Below are 20615 nucleotides of genomic sequence, written 5' to 3'. Positions count from 1 at the left end.
TTTCTTCAAACCAGGTATAGGTGAATTTGTCATGACATCAAGGTGCACTGCTGCCTCGCTCCGTTCCTGTGATCGGTGCGGCTTCTCCACGCGAGCGCATCCAGAAGAAACGCACGCAACACTAGCGTGTACTAAGAACTCTTCTTTACTGTTTCATGCGCAACGTCAACAGCAGGGGCACATCCGGCACTTTCTACCCTCCCCCCTCCCCTTCTCCGCCGTGGCTATGCCACTGTGGCCAGTGGTCATGCTACACGACGTGTCGATGACGTCATGTCTGGCATTTTGAGACTCTGTGAAGTCTTACCCATTTGCTACTGTGAATTGCGCTCACGTCACAAGGACGCGGTTCGTTATCAGCGATGCGAGGCCGTTTTCCCGGTGCGTGCGGGCGCGCACGCTCCTCGCAAGGCGCTCGCGGGGGTACGGGTTTTTGCTGCCGCAACGGGCCGAAAGTTCACAGCGCCGCGCGGCGCTGAACTTGTGGCCGAGCCAGGCCGAGCGCTCTGTGGGGTCATTGAGCCAGCGCCTGCGTGACTCGGGTGCCGAGGGGCCCCACACTTGCACTCAGCCGCTCGCTCTTTCTCGCTCACGAGCAGCGGAACATCCAGCGCCGAAGGAAATGCGAGAGCTTATGCAAGTCCAGTCTGGTGCGACCGATACATTCGAACAAAACCATGCAATGCGGCCGATTAAGTCGAACGTGTGCTACGTACTACTAAAATAAATATCGCGCCGGTGGCTTATTTCGACATATATCACTCTACATTCTTATGGCCAGACAGGGCGATATCTAACATGACACGCCTATCACAAGGCCCAATACACAAGCTGGCCCATTATAAATTCAGAGCACCTCATCATTTCTTTCGTTTCCACGCGTCCTTGTAAGCGGACTATGAAGGACACGCGAATCGTGCATATTTCCGGGCCTCGAGTTTTTCGGTGCAATAACACACGAAACGGAGCGTGGCCGCGTATGACATCAAGCGTTTCCCGTGCGTTGAAATTGGTGACTCACTAAACGCGCCTCACTTCGCCGCCGCTAACATAACGACCGCGCAGTAGTTGATGCCAGGAGCGGCGGCGGCGGCGACCGCGCACCGCGCAGGGAAGCGCGTTCCCCAGACGACCGACCGCGCCCTCTCTCGCGGGCAGCTCGAAGGTACTACAGCAGCACATTCGTTGGGTCGTCGGCGTACGGGCTCTACGGGTTCCGCACGTAACGTCGGGGTTTGTGGGGGTGCGGTGGTGGTGGTGCTGTCAAGCCATGTCCGGCAACGACGGCCAGTGGGAGGTCCTGCCGTCGTACCTCGATGTTCTGCGGGGAGTGTACAACGTGTGCCACTACGGACTCTACGTGACTAACGGCTCCGAGCCCGTTACCGCCAGTGCCGCTGGGCCTCATCGGCGCTCCTGGCCCGTCGTACCGCTGGAAGATGTGTTCGTGGTCCTCGTGCTGGCCGTCCTCTGGACTGTGGTCAGGCGGCTGCTCACCGATCGTGTCTTCAAGGTAACCCTGAGTTGCCAACGCGCGTCTTTGCCTTCGCCTGTTGCTGTCGCAATTGCCTCTCACGGCCTGCATTGGTCGCCGCGCTCCATCCCGGCAGCGGAGAGCCGCGCGCTCCCCTCCCATTGCTGTGCGTGCGTCGTCGGCTGACTTGTCACAAGGCGAGCGGACGCGCACACCCCTTGGATCGGGTGCACCCCAGCCACCTACGGCCTACGCACGGGGCGCACGCTCGCCTCTCGCGGCTGCCTCTGCAGGGGTGCCTTTCACTGGGCCTGACCAGCTCTCAGCGATGCGCACCGTCGATTGCGTGGCCCGGCGCAGCGTCGATCGTACGCACATAGCACTTGATGGGGGTAGTAGCAACGCGGACGCCGCAGTGTGTGCAATGGCGTGACCAAATTTACAGCGGCGAGTCGTTATAGTCCGTGGTGTAGTGAAAAGTGGCCGGCGGTCCGATAACGTGGCGCACACCGCCCATGTCTGCGCGTCAGTCCGTGCTTTGTTTGCGTCTGTGTGTCAAGTGCTTATACAGCCGCTGTTTACATACCGGTTGTTTCTTGCAAGAAACGAAACCTGCTTTGACTGTTGGGAACTCTCGCCTTTAATGCCTGCCCTTTGGCGGTCGATTTTCAAGCATCAGGTGCAGAACTCACAGAGCATTTCCTTCATTTGACAAGGGCCATGCGCCTGTTCAAGTTTTCGCTGTAACGATTGGTTAGCGCCCGTCACTCTGCAGAAACCATTCCTGCGTACGAGCGGCCCATAAATTATATGCGGAGTGACGTACGTTTCCTTGCTTATTTCATGTTCTTGCTCGATAACACACACACACACACACACACACACACACACACACACACACACACACACACACACACACACACACACACACACACATATATATATATAACAGCAATTAAACAGATACAACAAAAATGATGTATTTGTTGAAATGTTGTAGCTGGTAGAGCTCTAACCAATCAGCGGGGGCAGAAATGAACAGTCCACTAGGTGGGCACTTGCAGAATAACCCTTTCCCCCCGCCCATGAAAGGTGGCATAATTATCTGAGCATAATGCTATGCATCATGATTTGGGTGAAAAATTTGTTGGAAGGTGGGGAAGAAGGGCAAAATTGTCATCCACCCGACTGTAGCACAAAGCTACAAAGGAAACCAAATGTCGGTTTCTAAAAAGGAAGACTTCTAAGGTAAACTTAACATTTTAAGAAACATTTCTCCTGGTCCAAGGATTGAACCTGGGACCATTTTCTTTCTGGGATGGTCACTCTACCATTTGAGCTAACGAGGAGGCTATGAGATCGCAGATCGAGGCCAAATTAATCTATAACTAGAAGGAGAGGCACATTGAAGGACAAATGAGTTCCGCGGAAGCTCGCAAGGTGCAGAAAGGTGTATGACAGGTAATATTGTCATCCACACACTGTAGCATGAAGTTACAAAGAAATAATGAGAAGGGAAATCATCATCCAACCACCTGTAGTGTGACCCGGCAAAGAAACCCTTCTTGGGTTTCCTTCACAGCTTCATGCTACAGTTTATTGGATGACATTTAACCTTTCATGAACTTTTCTCTACCTTGCAGGCTTTTGCAGAACTGACTTGGAAGGTGGAAGTGGATGCATTTTGTGGTGATAGTGTGGACGGTGATAAACGTTTGTGAATGAAAAGTAAATGATTAGACAGTGGTCTTCTAGATGGCTTTTCTATATAAAACTTCTTTTTCTTTAGTACCTGTAACATTGCTTCTGTGACTATGGTGTTCTGATGCTGAGCAGAAAGATGCGGGTGATGCGATGACATCATTGTCATAATCATAATCAGCCTATTTTATATGTCCACTGCAGGGCGAAGGCCTCTCCCTGCGATCTCCAATTACCCCTGTCCTGCACCAACTGATTCCAGCTAGCATTTGCGAATTTCTTAATTTCATCACCCCACCTAGTCTTCTGCTGTCCTCGACTGCGCTTCCCTTCTCTTGGCACTAATTCTGTAACCCTAATGGCCTACTGGTTATCTAACCTACGCATTACGTGACTTGCCCAGGTCCATTTCTTTCTCTTAAGAGGAAGCTTTATCTTGGGCCCAACTCCGACATGGCCTATTCAAATACATGCAAAACGCAGAAACGCTTTTCTGAGATAACCCCTGAACTGATTTTAATGAAGTTTATTGCATTTGACGGAGAAAGGTAAATTCTAGTGACTGTTGGGAGTGGAATTTTGATTTAGAGCCTGAATATTGTTAAAAGAATTTTCAAAAATTCGAAAAAATAGAAGCACAATGTTAACAAATTAATAGCTCTGCATCAAGAACAGATATCGCGGTTCTGTAAACAGCACTCATTAGATCATTCAAAGCGAACAAATTTGATATCTCAATTTATATTGTATGTGAATTCATTACATCGTGTACAAGGGTTCTACAAAAGCTGTATTTCCATATTACTAAATTTTTTTATATTTATGTGTGACATATCAATTTTGTCTGCTTTAGATGGATCATTAGATTCAATTCACGTAATTGTGAAATCATTTTTCATTGCTGAGTTAGAGTTGTAAACTTGATAGTCTCGTTTTCTGAAAATTTTTCATTTTTGCCAATTTTTAACAAAGAAACTGACGACCTAAATCGAAAATTCGAAACCAACAGTAACTAAATTTTATGTTTTAGTTTTAAATGCAACAAAGCTCGTCAAGTTTGGTGCAGTGGTTGCCAAGAAAAACGAATTCTCCTTTTACATGTATTTAGATATGAGCACCCGAGCTAAAGCTTCCTCTTAATGTCAATTAGAATATCGACTATCCCTGGTTGATCTCTGATCCACACCACTCTCTTCCTGTCTCTTAATGTTATGCCTAACATTCTTTGTTCCATTGCTCTTTGCGTGGTCCTTAACTTGTTTTCAAGCTTCTTTGTCAGTCTCCAAGTTCCTGTCCCATATGTCAGCACCGGTAGAATGCATTGATTGTACATCTTTCTCTTTAATGATAATGGTAAGCTTCCAGTCATGACCTGACAATGTTTGCCAAATGTGCTCCGACCCATTTTTATTCTGTGAATTTCATTCTCATGGTCAGGGTTCCCTGTGATTAATTGACCTAGGTAAACATACTCCTTCACAGACTCTAGAGGCTGACTGGGGATCCTGAACTCTTGTTCCCTTGCCCGGCTGTTCATCATTATCTTTGTCTTCTGCATATTAATCTTCAACCCCATTCTTGCACTCTCTCTGTTAAGGTCCTCATGGTCCTCAATCATTTGTTGTAACTCGTCCCCAGTGTTGCTGAACAGGACAATGTCATCTGCAAATCAAAAGTTGCCGAGATATTCGCCGTTAATCCTTACTCCTAAGCCTTCCCAGTTTAAGAACTTGAATACTTCTTCCAAGCACGCAGTGAATAGCATTGGAGAGATTATGTCTCCTTGTCTGACCCCTTTTATTATACATAGGTATCTTCCAACTTGTGGAGAATGAAGATAGTTGTGGAATCTCTGCAGATACTTTCCAAGATATTTATGTAAGCGTCCTGTATTCCTTCATTACGTAATGCCTCTAAGACTGCAGGTATCTTGATTATATGAAATGCCTTTTCGTAATCTCTGAAAGCCATATAGAGAGGCTGATTGTACTCTGGATTTCTCGATTACTTGATTGATGACATGGATGTGATTCATTGTAGAGTATCCCTTCCTAAAACCTGCCTGTTCCCTTGGTTGATTAAGTCCAGTGTTGCCCTTATTCTATTGGAGATTATCTTGGTGAATATGTTATATAATATTGGAAGTAAGCTAATGGGCCTATAATTTTTCAATTCTTTAATGTCTCCCTTTTTGTGGATTAGTATAATGTTGGTATTTCCAGTTCTCTGGGACCATTAAAGTTGATAGACAGTTTGTATGAAGAGCTGCTAGTTTTTCAAGCATTATGTCTCCACTATCTTTGATTAAATCGACTGGTAGTCCATCTTATCCTGCCGTACGTTTACCCATTTCATGTTTTGCAAGGCCCTTCTAACTTCATTGTTAGTTATAGAAGGCGTCTCTGTGACCTGTTCATTACTACTTTGAATCGAGGTATAGTGGCCCCTTTGGGTACTGTACAGGTCAGTATAGAATTCTTCTGCTCCTTTTACTATACCTTAGAGATTGCTGATATTACTCTGCTTATCTTTCAGTCCATACATCTTAGTTTGTCCTATGCCAAGTTTCCTTCTCACTAATTTCAGGCTGCGCCAATTTTTTATAGTTTCCTCAGTCTATGTCACGTAATAATTTCGAATATCCCTTATTTTCACCTTATTGATTAGTTTTGACAGTTCCACAAATTGACATGACAGTTCCACAAATTCCACAAATTGATCTCATGAGTTAGACACTTTCATGCTTTGTCGTTTCTTTATTAGATCCTTTGTTACTTTGGAAAGCTTACCTACTGCTTGCCTTGGTGCCCTGCCTCCCACTTCAATTGCTGCTTCTGAAGCCAGCCTAGTTACGATTTCAGTCATTGTCTCTATGTCATCTTCATCTCTCTGTCCTAAGGCTGCATATTTATTTGCAAGTGCCAACCTCCATTGGTCTGCTTTTACGCTTACTGCATCTAGACTGGCGTGTTTCTTCGTGACCAATTTTACTCTTTTCTTTAAATTGAGGTGAATCCTAGCCCTCACTAACCTATGATCGCTGCACTTTACCTAATACTTCAACATCCTGCACTGTGCTGGGATTGGCAGAAAGCATGAAATCAATTTCATTTCTTGTTTCACCATTAGGGCTCTTACAGGTTCACTTTTTGTTCCAATGCTTCCTGAAGGAGGTGTTCATTATTTGCTGCTTATACCTTTCAGCAAGTTCTACCGACATGTCTCCTTGAGTGTTCCAGAACCCATGCTGCAGTTTCCAATTGCTTGTTCACCAGCCTGCTTTTTCCCCACTTTTGCATTGATGTCGCCCATGCCTACAGTATACTGAGTTTGCACTTTTCGCATCGCTAATTCAACATCTTCAATATACTGTTCTATTTCTTCATCATCGTGACTGGAGGTTGTAGTGTAGGTTTGTACTGTCTTTATTCTATACCTCCTATTCAGCTTTATTACGACTACCGCTACCCTCTCATTAATGCTGTAGAATTTGTCAGTGTTGCCCGCTTTGTCCTTATGGATTAGCAATCCTACTCCGATCTGCTTCTTATCTGGTAGTCCTCTATAGCAGAGGACGTGGCCATTTGCCAGCACTGTATAAGCCTCACCAGTTCTTCTAACCTTACTAAGGCCAATGATGTGATGTGTTGGTTGGCAAAGAAAGATTAGGTTCGCATACTGAGCCATGTGGTATCCCAGTAGCTATGGAGTTGCACTGCTGAGCTTGAGGTTGTGTGTTTGAACCCGGCTGTCACGGCCACATTTTAATGGGATTGAAATCCAATCAAGCGCTTGTGTACTTGCATTTAGGTGCATGTTAAAGAGTCCCAGGTGGCCAAAATTACTACGGGGGCATCCCAGGTTAAAGCAATCCAGGTGGCAAATTCCACTACGGCATGTCTCATAATCAAATCGTTGTTTTGACATCTAAAACCCCAGAATTTTTTTTTTTAATGTGAGGCATCGGTGATATTGCTATACTCATCTTCAAGTGTTACTTCAGGATAATTGGTTGGGTTTATTGCGTGTTGATTATGTGAGGTTGGTTGAAGCATTGTGTAGGTTGGAGCACATATAGCAGGGATTCGTCAAGTCACGAATGCCAGCTTGCCAATATACATGTACTTAAATAGTATACAGTCACTGCAATCTGCTGGTACCAAAGTACAGGATGCGAACTAGGCCGATAAAAAATTGTGTGGAAGCTATCGACGATGATTGTAAATGTAAGCGAACAGCCCGAACGAGCAAATGAACAAATGAAAGAGTGAATAAACGAATGTCTTCCTTGTAGAGTTTGACCACCAACCATCCACAAAAATAAGTAAAAGAGGTAAAGAAATCTGTTTGCTTTAAAAGTAAGCTTGAAAAGTGGAGAACTCTGCAATGAGTAATGGAAGAGAAAATGATACATCTTAACATTAAGAAACGGGAATACGTTAATATGGATTAGGGAACAAACTTGAGTAATTTATGTTCTAGATGAAATCAAAGGGACTGACAACCAATATTTAAGGACCTAGTTTTTTATGGTGCAACGCAGAGCTCACCCTTAGCAGTGTGTACATCCGCCGCGGTTAGTGCAAAAGCGCGTGGACATTTAGTAAGCAGAATTTTTCTATCCGAGCAGCCTCTAAAAAAGTAAGAGTCCCTCCTCCATCAACGCTGAGAAGCGGGAGTGATATCGATAGCCCGCCTCGCAAATTGTGAAAGCCGCCCATCGTTCTACTTTCACAGGAGTGAGTGTAACTGTGGTTATCCACCTACATTTTGACCTTTTCAATCACTTTTGAAAATAAAAAGCTGGTGCAATAAGTTTGCGTTGTTGTACAGACATTTCTTATGCTTGTACCACGTGTGTCGTTGGTGTTTGCCGATAGACGGCCGAAGCCAACTCATCGAAAATGAAGGCGAAGGCAGTGCCACTTTTATGCTCACTACAGGCGAAGTCTTATCTGCATATTGTAAGACAGGAAAAGCTTATAATAATAAAAAGTAGGCTGCACTTCAATACTAATAAAAAGACCAGTAACTGCGTACACTAGTAGAAGGTCACGTGGTGAACCTCTTGCTCAGCTTTATGTTTTTGCCACGTAGGGTGCCAAAGGTAATTTTTCATAACTTTTAGTGATGAATTAAAAATATAAATCCACGTTTAATGAGAAAACATGGCTCGTTTTAGCCACTAGGATAGGGAATCATTCCATCTGCAGGGTTACCTTGATTTATGTTCTGAGCAGTTGTCTGTCCCTTTGAGAGGGCAAGGTGAGGTTGTGCAGGTCATACAGTGTGCAAGGAATATAACTGGTGGCGTATTAGACAGTTACAGAATGGCGATGAAGGGAGGGCAAGTGTAGTTCAGGACGACAGAGTATTGGGTGGTGTGGTGAGATTAGGAAATTTGTAGGCATAGGATGGATATTAATGATGCAAGACAGGTAATTAGACAGCTAAGAGAGGCCTTTGTCCTGCAATGAAAATGAGCTAATGATGGTGCTTGTGTGCTTTAAATGCCGCAGGTTAGTTGCAAGAATCGAAGAGAAATCATGAGCAAACAAGTGCGGCTGGCATTTTTTGTCATATATATGTTGTAGGTCTGCCAGGAATCAGACAGTCATTGTTGCCTTATCTGCAGAAGTGCTTTCAATTTAGGTTAAATTGCAGTGCAGTAGCTTCAGGTGAATATACTGTCTCATTTGTATAATAGCAACAGTCAGTCATTTAAGCTAGCTGATCTTTTAAAGTACCATGATTGCCAGGTTATGACTCATAAGCTGTGTTTTTGTCTGATAAATGGCTGGAACGGACACTAAAGACAATAATTTGGAAGCACGTCATCAGTTGAGGCAGCTAGGGTATTCCTTGAAGCAACTGTATTCATTTATTTGGATAAAAATGTAAGACACAATACATGAAGTTTATGGTTGTCTCTCAGATGTCACAATGGTGTGAAATGCATCAATTAGGACATCCAAAGCAGAAAAAATTTATATATTATGCACCACTCTGAAACATACCACTGATTCGCAGTTAGTGGTATTGTGAAACTGACTTAACGTCTGTTAACAACTGTACATAAATGTTGAACTAAAATAGCATATTTGTCTGGCATTAAATGCCTGAATAGGTACTGTTTACAGAACAATGTTATGGTGCTAAGTCGCAGAGTAGTAGATCTGGCACTTCAAAAAAGTTTTCTTTGTAATTTCCTATATTTTAGCAGTGTTTGTAAAATATTTGATGCTCTGAATCAATATTCTATCTTTAATAGCCAGTGTAATTTAATTTTATCTCCTAAGTGCAACAAACTTTATTCACATCCATTCGCTGTTGCTCAAAGAGACCATTTATGCGTTTCACGTGTATTTGTACAAAGAAGTCTGAATTCCTGCAGCGCTAAGAATTTTCCTTGGAGAGTTCACCTTGTTTTGCACTCCCTTATGTTTTATTGACTCACTCAGCCAGCTGTGTTTACAATGTTTAGAATAAAGTAATCAAGAAGTGGGTTGGGCAAAACAGCTGTGTGTTGCAATATCCTTTTATGGCCAGGCAGTCTACATCCTTTTGTGCATGCCTTCATAACAGGAGAAAAAATATGAGACTTTCATGATGCAGTAGGCTTGCAGTTGAGTTGGAACAGCTGGGACAAATATTCTGCCATAACAGTTGCTGAAACAATGGCAGCTGATGTAGATATCACATGCTCGAAACAAATATTTGCTGGGCAATGTACGGAGGTCACCTGAGCAAATACTTTGGCCAATCAGTAGCACGTGCTTAGACAGGTCATGCCTGCCTTTTTCCTAATCCCTGCTTGGCTTATTTTTCAGGCCGTTTAGCTTTATTTTTTTGCGCGGTGTGTTATTTTCTTTTCTCTTCCACCTCAGTGGCCTGTGCCGGTAGTACTTTTTCCGAGGGCATGCTCATGTCGGTAAACAATTACATGGGTACTATTCTTGTTCAGAGCAATTGACAGATTGGCAGGGAATAGAAGCAGACAACAAGGGCACTGACTTCGAAACCATTTGTTCTGGAAATAGAGAATGCTTTACAGAGTGCTTCCACTAACTTGTGCCAAGCTTTAAAAAAAATATGCAGATGTGTGCTATGCAAATCCACTCGCCGCACCATTGTGGACTGTCCTCCTGAGCAAGTCAAAAGTAACTTTTACCTTGAGCATAAGGCATGAAATAACAAAAATTAATTAAAAATCTTTAAAGGCATTCATTTAGGTGCAGTATCTTCAACAGAGAAGTTGTAGAGCATATTCAAAAATATCCAAACGAATTCTGCCCATGAGGGTAGCTGTCACGGTTTCATTTTTTGGGACTCAGAAGAGAGTGCATCAAACCTGAAAAAATATTTATTTTAATTAAATATAACAATTAATTTCCCCTGTGCTTTTTCTGTCTTCGTTGTCCAGAAATTTTTTTGTATAGTTGTGCCTAACAAAAATTAGAGCCCCTTGGATCCCCTTATTCCAAAAGAACTTGTTCTTGGGCAAGGTGGTGTTTAAGTTTACTATACATGTTGTTGTTGGTGCAAAGTAGAAGAGCATGAAGCAAGGGAATACACTATTTATTATGTATTAATATTATTGGATAACATTATTATTAACATTATTGGCAACATTTGACAACATAAAGAAAGGATCAGCTTGTGTTAGGACATATCCATTACGTTGTTTTCTTCTAAAATGTGCTTTATCGAAAGGGAGCTTTTGTAATGCTGTGTTTCTGCATTACTCATTCTCTGGACTGCCCATCTGTGGAAGTCTTCTTCATTTGGTGTCTGGGTTTGCTATATTAAAGAGTTGTTCATCAATGCTTCTCTGAGTCTTTCCTTCATCCTGTTTCCTTGCTTTTTGCTCTTCTGCTTTGTGCTCAGAACAACATGTATAGGTCCCATTGTTCTTTTCACTCCTACCTATGACTCAGCACTTGTGCGCAACATCAGTGTCCTCAAACATGCTTTACACAAATGATCAGTGCTGCACACAAACAGGATACATGAACAGACTCTTAGCAAGCGAGCCAGTTCAAGGACAGCGGTCCCAGCTTCCATTTTTGCCTACATAATTTATCTGCCGAAGTGATAGAACAAATGAAACCAACCACATGATATAGTGATAAATAGGGCAAAACATGTTTGTGACCCTTTCAGCTTTCTTACTGTCAACAAAATGTGCATGCGAGGAAGTTATGGTGGCAGATGACAATGCATCCGAGACGACAGTTGTTGTGCCTCGCAATCTGCCTTTTCACTTGCAGCCTATTCATTATGTCTGCACTGCATGCAGCACTGATAATTTGTTCAAGGCATGTTTTAGGGCATGAAAGTCACTGTGTGCACACATGAAGTCACATGGTGCATTTTCAAATTTTGTGGACTTCCTTTGGACCCCTCCCCCCTTCAGTATAAAAGCACAACAGTTCTCTTCATCAAAATAATTCAGTTGGATATTTGTCAATATGCTCTACAACTTTTGTATGAAAGTGTTGTGTCAAAATCAGTACTTTAAAAGTTGGTAATTAATTTTTGTCAATGATTTATGCTCATAATAAAGTATGCTTCGAGTTGCCCAAGACAACAGTCAGCAATACTGAGTTGTTTGCATTTGTATAGTGTGTACAGTTTTTTTAAGGCTTGGCACAAGTTAGCTGAAGCACCCTGTATAGTCAATGCTTGCTTTAAACGTAAAAAGTAAATGTTGTATTTTTTTTTTTTGCCGTGTGTGTGCGTCATATACTTTGTTTAGCTTTGTTAGTTTCATTTTATTGAGATGAATGCATTAAATTTGCAAATAAATTTTTAGTAAGAAGAAAGTTCATGTCTATTGTGTTAAACCCTGCTTGATCTGTTATAAGCAATATATTGGAAAAAAGAAAAATAAAGAGTGGCTGTGGACACTTTTCATAATTACAGAGCTAGATTTCCTGCAATGTGGGTTGCCAAGGCAACGGTGGCATGCTCACATTTGCAGTCAGCAAAGGCTAGCGCATCTTTTTAAAAACTTTCAACATGGAAAATATAGACATGGCTCTCGTGTGAAACCATGTGCAAAAGACAAGCCCTAGCTTGTGCAGCGAGTGTTTCGTCTTCATTTGAACCATGACTGATTTTGCCATTAGTTGGACAAATGTGCAGCGCAGAGAAGTGCACTTGTAAATTATGAAGAAGGTCTGTTAGACGTGTTGTTCAGCACTGCGCATTTGTTTGTGTGCAGCCCTGGGGCCGGTGGCTCTCCCTAGAGCCATCCAATGTGGCCAAGCTGCCCGAGAGTGCCTGGAAGCTGCTCTACTACGGATGTGTCTGGCTGCTCACCGTGTACATTGTGGTGCTCCAGGGGAAGTACCGCTTCTTCCAGCAGCCCTTCTCTGTTTGGGATGGTAAGCCGCTCCTCCTGCTGGGCCAGGCAGTTTGTGCTTGCCTATTTACCCTATTACCCTATTTACCCTATTTACTCAGGTAATTTGCATGCTCCAAATTTACTACCCTGGTTTATAAAAAAATACTTTTAATCCCGTGTTTTGTTCTCCATGCGTCGCTGTGTACCAGCCCACCAGTGCGGCTCGTGGGGCAGGGCTTCACATGTGAATTATGGTATTGTGGAATATGGGTCTTGCAAAATCATGGAGTCAAGTTTGGAGAAAACAAGAATCTCATGTGTGTTTGACAGAACTGAGGCCGACATTGTTTGGGACATCAATAATGGCAGCGATGGCTCAGAGTCTGCCATGTTTCATGACTCTGGGTCCAACTTCAACTAGATTATGTAGTTGCTTTGTAAAATATTGACGTTTTGGTTGGGTTATAATTGTTTTCTTTTTCTGTGTATATTGCATATTTTGACATTGTAGACATGTCATTGGAGATGTGCTTGCAAGAACACAGCATAATTTGCATGCCTCATCTCTGAAGCCCCAAGTTGAAGAAAAAAGTTTGCAAATTACATAAGTAGATATGCTACCTAGAGAGGAAACTGGCTCTTGTAGGGTTTTATATACATGAGAATGGCTGAGAAGAGGTGGCTTTGGATTGGCATCTTTCTCAGAAAGCTCTGACACCTTGAAGGCATGTCTAGCTAAGAGCTTTCTGTCTGTGACAGTAGTTCATTGTGTACTAAAAGTGCATATAAAGTGTATTATTTTTCTTTGTGATTATGTAGAAAGATGTTTTATTAAACCACAATAACTCGTCCTGTGTTGAATTATTATATCAAGTGTGAACACTTCTGGTAGACCACTAAAGCTCACTGTGCATCTATTCGTTGTCATGAAAGCATAAAGCTACAAGGGAAACCCATACAGGCTTCTCAGAATGAAAGTCTCGCAGTTGAAGGAAAATTCCTCCTGGTCTGGGATATCATGTTTCTATTTTCTTTCCTTACTTGTTATATTAAATATGAGTTAGCAATAATGAAAGATGTGTTAGCGATAAACAAAGACTTGTTGTGATGATTTTATTATGAAAGCTTGAAGTGTAGAAATGACAATGTCTTTAAGGGACCGCCGACCACCCAGAATGTGTCATGAGATTTTGGTGGAAATGAATTGATCATGATTTATAGTGATAGAATTGAACATGCTGTTTGCAGTTTAAGTTGGATTCATAATTCTAAATTGGCACAGAAACCCCTGAAAAACAGTATGTCATGATGCTTTGTGGTGAAACTGTGGTACTAGGGCTGGATTACCATTACCTTGTGATCGCAGATTACTGTACATAAGTCGGCTGCTATTAAATGCACCATACGTCTTGTTTAAAATCACATTCTTCATATTTAAAGGTGTTTGTACTTTATTTCACATTTATTACGATCTAAGGAAAGTTCACAATTACAAGTGGCACTGGCTATGTGGCAATAGGTGGAATGGCAGGACTGGGGTGTCCATCAATGCGTGGCAGCATTCATTATGCTGTTTCGCACTGTAGTTGTATGAATGCAAGTTCTGATCAGGCATTCGAACTAACATTCTTCGTTCCAGCTCGCTCAGGTTTTTAAGAAACAACATACTTTTGCCCAGCAACCCTCTGATCTGCGAATCACTTGTATATGTGCAGTTCACTGTAATGAAAGTGTCGTTTTACATTCGAAGACTTGGCTTGGCTAAAAAGAACATGGCTGGATATGTGAATGACTAAAGTAGTTGGGCAGGAAAGCATGAAAGCATGTAACTATTATTGCAGCGATAATTACAATTCCATAAGCATGCACCATATGGACATCAGCTTGATTAATGAACAAAAGATTAATTTATTATGGTTATGACTGCATTTGTCGCCTGCTTCTCATTTAAGCTGGTGTACAATCGCTATTGTGCTCACCTCTTGTTCATTCCAGCATAGGAATGCATAGACAAGATTGCGACTACAGATAGAAAAATTATGATAAAAAATGTTTCAGTAAACTGTAACCCGAAATTTCAGATTGAAATCACTGCCTCTAAGCCACCACCACTAACAGGTAACACCAATTTGACATGGCTTGTACAACGTCAAAAAACACTGTGTCGTCTGCTCCAAAACATTCTGAAATCCTGTGCATGCTGTGCCGGGATGGTGCATGCCCACAGCTGTGCAAATGCTCGAGCGGAAACGTTCCCCAGGAAGTGAGCAACAGCTCCTGAATTCTTTGAACAGCGCATTTTGCCCACAATTTTTTCACTAATGTGATGTAAACAGCATAAACCAGAAAATACCTGCGGAAACTATCTCGGTTTGTACACCAAGATGCACATGCAAAACGAGACCAAGCATGGCGACCATGATGTATTTCTGGCTCCTGCCAATAGCTTCAGGCATTTCCAGTGCGCAAATGCAGGGCCTTTGTGATTGGCTGAGAGAGCTGGTTGTTGGGGTGTGTGATATCATTTTATCATTCGTTAGGGTTGGCAAACTGCTGTATGGTTTAGCTGCAATACATAATAATATGCAGATCTCACATGCTGTAGGAATTGGTTTAAGTGTACCTTTTGTTTGTGTTTGCAAAGAATGCTGTTCTTGTTCAGCTATCATTTGCGAGTATTGGAGCATGCGAGCAGGTTGGACACATTTCCCCTGGGAACCACCTTGCTCAACATAAAACTTTTGGTGCTCAATCATGTGTATCAACACCTAACTTCATGTGAACTGATTGCAGTCGAAGCTATTTCTCCTGCTCCATATTGGTTTTGCTGATGACTATTTCTCATCTCTTAAAGGGTCTCTCACCTGGCCACATAGCAAGTTAGGCTCCGGATCCGGTGTGGGAAACGGAGGATCGCGTGATGAATACGTCTCGGGCCCTGCCTTCTTTTTTTTTTCTCTTGCACGCTTTATTGCTGAGTGGCGTGCTTCCGGTAGCAGTCTTGCGTGCAAGCTGTTGCATTTATTTCATTTCGCGCAGTGGACAATTTTGCTTCCTCTGCACGAGAGCACTTAGTGGTATAAGTCAGTGCCACAATCACGAGCACTGAGGCAGATACAAGTGGATCACAGAGCATGATTCAATGCTGGAACACAGTAGAAAATGACAGTTTCGTTCTCTGCATGCGCAACTGCACAACATGGGAACAAGCAGATGAAATGGAAGTGCAGCTCTCTTGCTTTTGTACTAAGTAAAACAAAGACACGTAGAAATTCGGTTTGTAGGTTTTATTGTTACTCTAAACTTTAAGCTGTGTATTGAAGCAACGAATCAAACAAATAACTGCTGTTGGCTTGAATAATTCTCGAAGTCACGTGTCACTGTGAGTGACGTCACAGCACTGTGAACTATGTAGGCGCAGTTTTGCGATTGATGTCGACTCTCCGTCTGGGAGTGCGGCACCCACGAGGAGAAGGGCACAGGGAATTTGGTTTGAAATTACAGCTCTTTTAACAGCGCGTGTCAGTGTGATACTTTGCAGGGTCGATGTATTGGCATGTGCATTATATGCACTGCATTTGTCTGTTCAAGATGGCCAGGCCTGGTGAGGGACGGTTTAAGAAAACATAGCAAGACACTGTTTCTTGTCTTCATCATGATACAGCTATGTTAAAGATCTTGCAGTGCTTGGCTCATGAATGCCAGATTCCTTGGTTCATTCCATCTGCTGATGCACAAACTTTTGGTGTCACTAAAGCCTTCTTGGGATGTTTGTAGGGGGGGGGGGGTCTGGAATTTCACTGGAGCCAGATGTATACCACATTCATGTTAGTAGGTCGCAGCAGTTACACAGTGCTGAATGTTGATCTTAAAAAAATTTAAGTTGACCACATTATGTTATGGCTGTATTCTTTTTAAAATCTGGACCAGGTTGGTCAGATTGTTGTGTATCCTGCTGCTGCTAACAGAAGGAAAATCTGTGCAGGCTGGTCTCCGGAGGTGGTTGTTCCTACAGACATTTGGTGGATCTACGCCGTGCAGTTTAGCTACTATGTGCATGGCGTGTACGCAGTATTGTATCAGGACCTGTGGCGCAAGGACTCGGCCGTCATGCTAGGACATCATGGCCTAACATTGGTGCTGCTTGGCATGTCCTATAACTTCAGGTACTGACCCGCCTTGTTTATTTTCATCCGTGTAACATAATCGACGGCACTATTGGAGCAGACTTGCACACGTTACAACTCATCACAAAAAAAATGTTGCCCATTACAATTACAATTAATTCCATTTAAAGATGCAATTGATTAGTGACCAATTACTGCCACACAAAAATAATTGATTACGTTTATGTTACTTTCCTCCCAACATTTATTAACATAGCACAAATACAGTAATGAAAAGGAGCTGAACTGCTCTTTCAATGAGTAGTCCTTCCATGTTGCTTATCTTCACTGGCATTTCGTTTTCAGTATATTAATTGGCCATTTTCCCATGTTTTCTTGAGGACATCAGCAGCAACCCTAAAAACTCACTTGATGTACATTCTGGAGGAAATCGTGGTGTTTGTACCAACATCTTGTAACATACAAACACTGGACGGGAAAATTAGTGAACAAAGGTTGGAAAGTATCCAATGACAATAGTAAACGTAAAGTCTAAAGTTGTTGAATGTGAGTGTTCTGACATGGTGGTGCTCATGCTGCTTAGAGAGGTCAAATCACTGCAGAGATGCAGATTGTGATGGTGACAGTAGAGATTGCATGACCTGCCGATAAGACAAGAAAACAAATACTGAGTGCTGGGTTCGCTTGTCCGAACATGCACATCCGCGAGATTGCTCCATGGCCTGACCATAGGCACTCTGCTGTAGTTCCCAGCAAAGTTAAGTGTTCAAAACTGTGTCATCTGTTACAGCTGGTCTCATCAATAAAGTAATTGGTTACATGCAATTGGTTTGCATCTTGAAAAATGTTTAAGCGCAATGATAGACAGTAGATGATAGAAACAACAGGACAAGGTGGTTACTGAAAAAAGTGATTAAATTACAGTGAGTGTTAAAGAGTAAAAATGTAATTGATCAATTACAAAACTACTGAAGGAATAATTGATTAAAAGTAATTCACTACATGTTACTCATTATGTATATCTTTTTCTGAGGTATTTGTCTGAAACACACTGTCCACTTTGTGTATATGGCTTGGCAAGTGTTTTTATGCAGCCAGTATGGCCGTTTTCAGTATTCAGCTCCTAAGCACCTGCCACATAGGCAACTGTGATGTTTGTTTCCTGCTCATGAGGGCACCAGGGCTCCCCATTTTCATGGATGCCTTCATTTTCTATGTGTGGCCTGATGCCTGATGTGAGTTCTGGTCTCCTTGATCTTGGATTACATATGGGTACAAAACAAGCTAGGACTTGCTCCTCATTAAAGGGCTCCCGAACACTGTTGGAATCTGTTGCTTGTATTTCTTGTCCCTTTTGTTGTGCCAGAGTGCCTTCCGTTGCATCACTGAAAGTGAGTGCCACCAAGATGGAAAGTTGGGCAAGTTGGTTCATGCTGTCTTACACGAATAGCACTAGAGGACAGCGATGATAAGGGACAGGGGTAGTGCTTGTCCGGTTCACTTTCATGTCCAAGTTCCTTTGCATTGAGGGGAAGTACCATCTATCATATGCTGCTACTGTCTTGGCTGAGGCAAGCTGTTGTGGACTTGGGAGTTGTGTTGCAAGTGCTATCATTAAGAGAATGTGCCATTCCTTCAAGGTCGACGAGTGAAACATAGCAGTGCTATAGACCTTTCCAAAGGGAGCTCCCTGGACATCCTGCTGTGCAGCCCTATCTCAACACCACTGCAGAATTGGCAGAATGTGCGCTTTGTACACGCACACAACAGTACAGAGCTTTTACCCTCCGTGGAAAGACCTTTAGTCAGACAGAAAAAGAAGTGCTGGCAGCAACTTGGGGTGTTGTGCAGTTTGACGAATTAGTCCCCAATTTGACAGAGTTTGTCATTCTTTCAAACAGCTTCTTTCTTGTCGTCCTCTTTAGTGAGATGGAACTAGACATGTTGCATCCTGAATACAGTAAGTCTGAATGAAGATGATGCTATACCAGCTCTAGATGGTAATGGTGCATATACCTGGAAAGGTTCTCACCATGGCAGACACAATGATGCATCAGCCCGAAGTTGGATGTTGTAGAAAACTTTGCAACTGATGTAGTGAGCTCCACAATTGAAGTTTTGCTGTTCATACTGGAGAATGTGCATCAGGCAAACAGCTGCAACAGTGAGTGCAATGCGTTCATGTTTTTATGACAGTGGGGCTGGCCACAGAAGTCCAAACTGCCAATGCATTTTTCCCAGTAAATGCCCTAGTAGTAAATGAGCTTTCTGTATGCAATGGTGGCTTGCTTAAAGGCATCCACTTAGTCATTCCTTCCTTTTTGAGGTTAATTAATAGCCTTATCACTGCTGCATGACGGACATCAAGGCATCAACTGGAGGAAAGTGTCTGCCCAGGAGTCTCTGTGCTGGCCTGGCTTATCATCGGACATTACGTTTCTTGTTCTCCTTGGCATACACGTAATCCATTTTGTAGCATCATCATCATTGCCATTGCTCATCATTACGTGTTGCGATAGTCTATGAATTTCAGTAGCTCAGCTTGCGATCCAGAAATGCCAAAAAATCCACTTTTGATCTTGGCAGCCCTGGATATGACGCTACTCGCTACTTCACCTTTGCCTTCTAAAATAAATGCAGGGACAATGGTTCGCCATGTTGGCTGCTGTTAAGTCATCTTACAACCTCAATGGCCAAACTGTTATCTTGATAGTTGGCTGCTACTCAAGGTTTCGTGATGTATGCACGCTGAACTCAACAGCTCAAACAGTTATCCAATGTTATCAATGCCCTGGAAAGCATTTTTGCTTACTATAGGACCCCTCAAGAGATCAGATCAAACAGTGCCGTGCCTTTCTCATCATGGGAATTTCAAGGATTTGCAGCGTCGCATGGTTTCACTTGTGTCACAACAAGCCTGCTTTAATCATAGTAAAATGGAGCAGACAGATAATAAAGACCATAAGCACATGTTAACCAGGTGAAAAAATAATTGGCAGATCCCACGCTTGTGTTAAGTGAAGCTATTCATGATTCTTGTCCCAGTGCTTTTATGCTGCCGTCACAACTCTGGAGTGAATGGTTTCTGTTCAGCTTAACTATTCATGGGAAAACAGCGGAGGACTCATGTTCCCTAGAGGAATGAACAGCCGTAACCAAGCTGATCAAGAAGAAGGTTGACAGTAAGGTTGTAGTCTATAGACAGAAACAGGACAACTACAACAAACAATACCAATAAGCTGTCAGTCACTTTTAATGATTCAGCATGTCTGTGTGTGATCAGAAGAAGTGACAGAAACAATTCTCAGCTTGATACAAAGACCACGGTGTTATGTCATCAAAACTGAGAGTGGCCAGTGCAATGGACATGCCCTTCATACAAGGACACTGACCAGAGGCACAGCAGCAATCCAGCAGACCCACAAAATCCAGTGCAGAATCAACTGCCAGTTGATGTGACTGAGCCAAAGTGTGTGCCAGGACACCCTCCACAGCGTGATTGGGATGGTGCGCAAACTTGCAGCAGCTGGTGTGCGATTCAGTCGCACCACTTGAATTTGTGATATTGAGTAGTGGTGAATTCTCTTGTCCTCGTTTAACCTAAAGAAGGGGACATGCAAAGGCGGCTACAACCTAGTTTTGATGTTGAGTTGCTACTGTATAAGGCGGAAGTATATATGTGGCTGTCCAATCTGCACTGGTGCGTTGTGTCTGCGCTGTGCCCATAGCTAGCCATTCCTTTAGGCATCTTGGCATGGTCCTCTTTGAAGCATTTTCAACCATTTTCCCAAACATGTACAAGGCTTTGGGTTTGGTCCCAAGTCACTGGGAGGAACAGAATTTGGTGGGAACAGAATTCATGGCTGTTTGCGTACTGAGATCCTGGCTTTTGTGTAATGAACTGAAGTGACATCTCTCGTAGGCAAGGTGTAGCATGAAGAAACACTGACAGCACTAAATCAAG

General features: G+C 42.9%; 1 protein-coding gene across 1 annotated transcript in view; it reads left to right on the top strand.

The window, feature by feature from the left end:
* The first annotated feature begins 1093 nt into the window (after positions 1 to 1093).
* LOC142582397 (ceramide synthase 1-like) overlaps positions 1094 to 20615 on the top strand; it is a 55382-nt gene continuing 35860 nt past the window's right edge. The window contains exons 1-3 of the mRNA XM_075692072.1: positions 1094 to 1513; positions 12402 to 12564; positions 16510 to 16690. Coding sequence (XP_075548187.1) covers positions 1271 to 1513; positions 12402 to 12564; positions 16510 to 16690 — 587 coding nt within the window. The 5' untranslated portion in view covers positions 1094 to 1270. The remainder of the gene's footprint in view (positions 1514 to 12401; positions 12565 to 16509; positions 16691 to 20615) is intronic.

This window comes from Dermacentor variabilis, chromosome 5, assembly GCF_050947875.1.
Source record: "Dermacentor variabilis isolate Ectoservices chromosome 5, ASM5094787v1, whole genome shotgun sequence".
Lineage (NCBI taxonomy): Eukaryota > Metazoa > Arthropoda > Arachnida > Ixodida > Ixodidae > Dermacentor > Dermacentor variabilis.
This window is presented reverse-complemented; position numbering and strand designations above follow the sequence as displayed.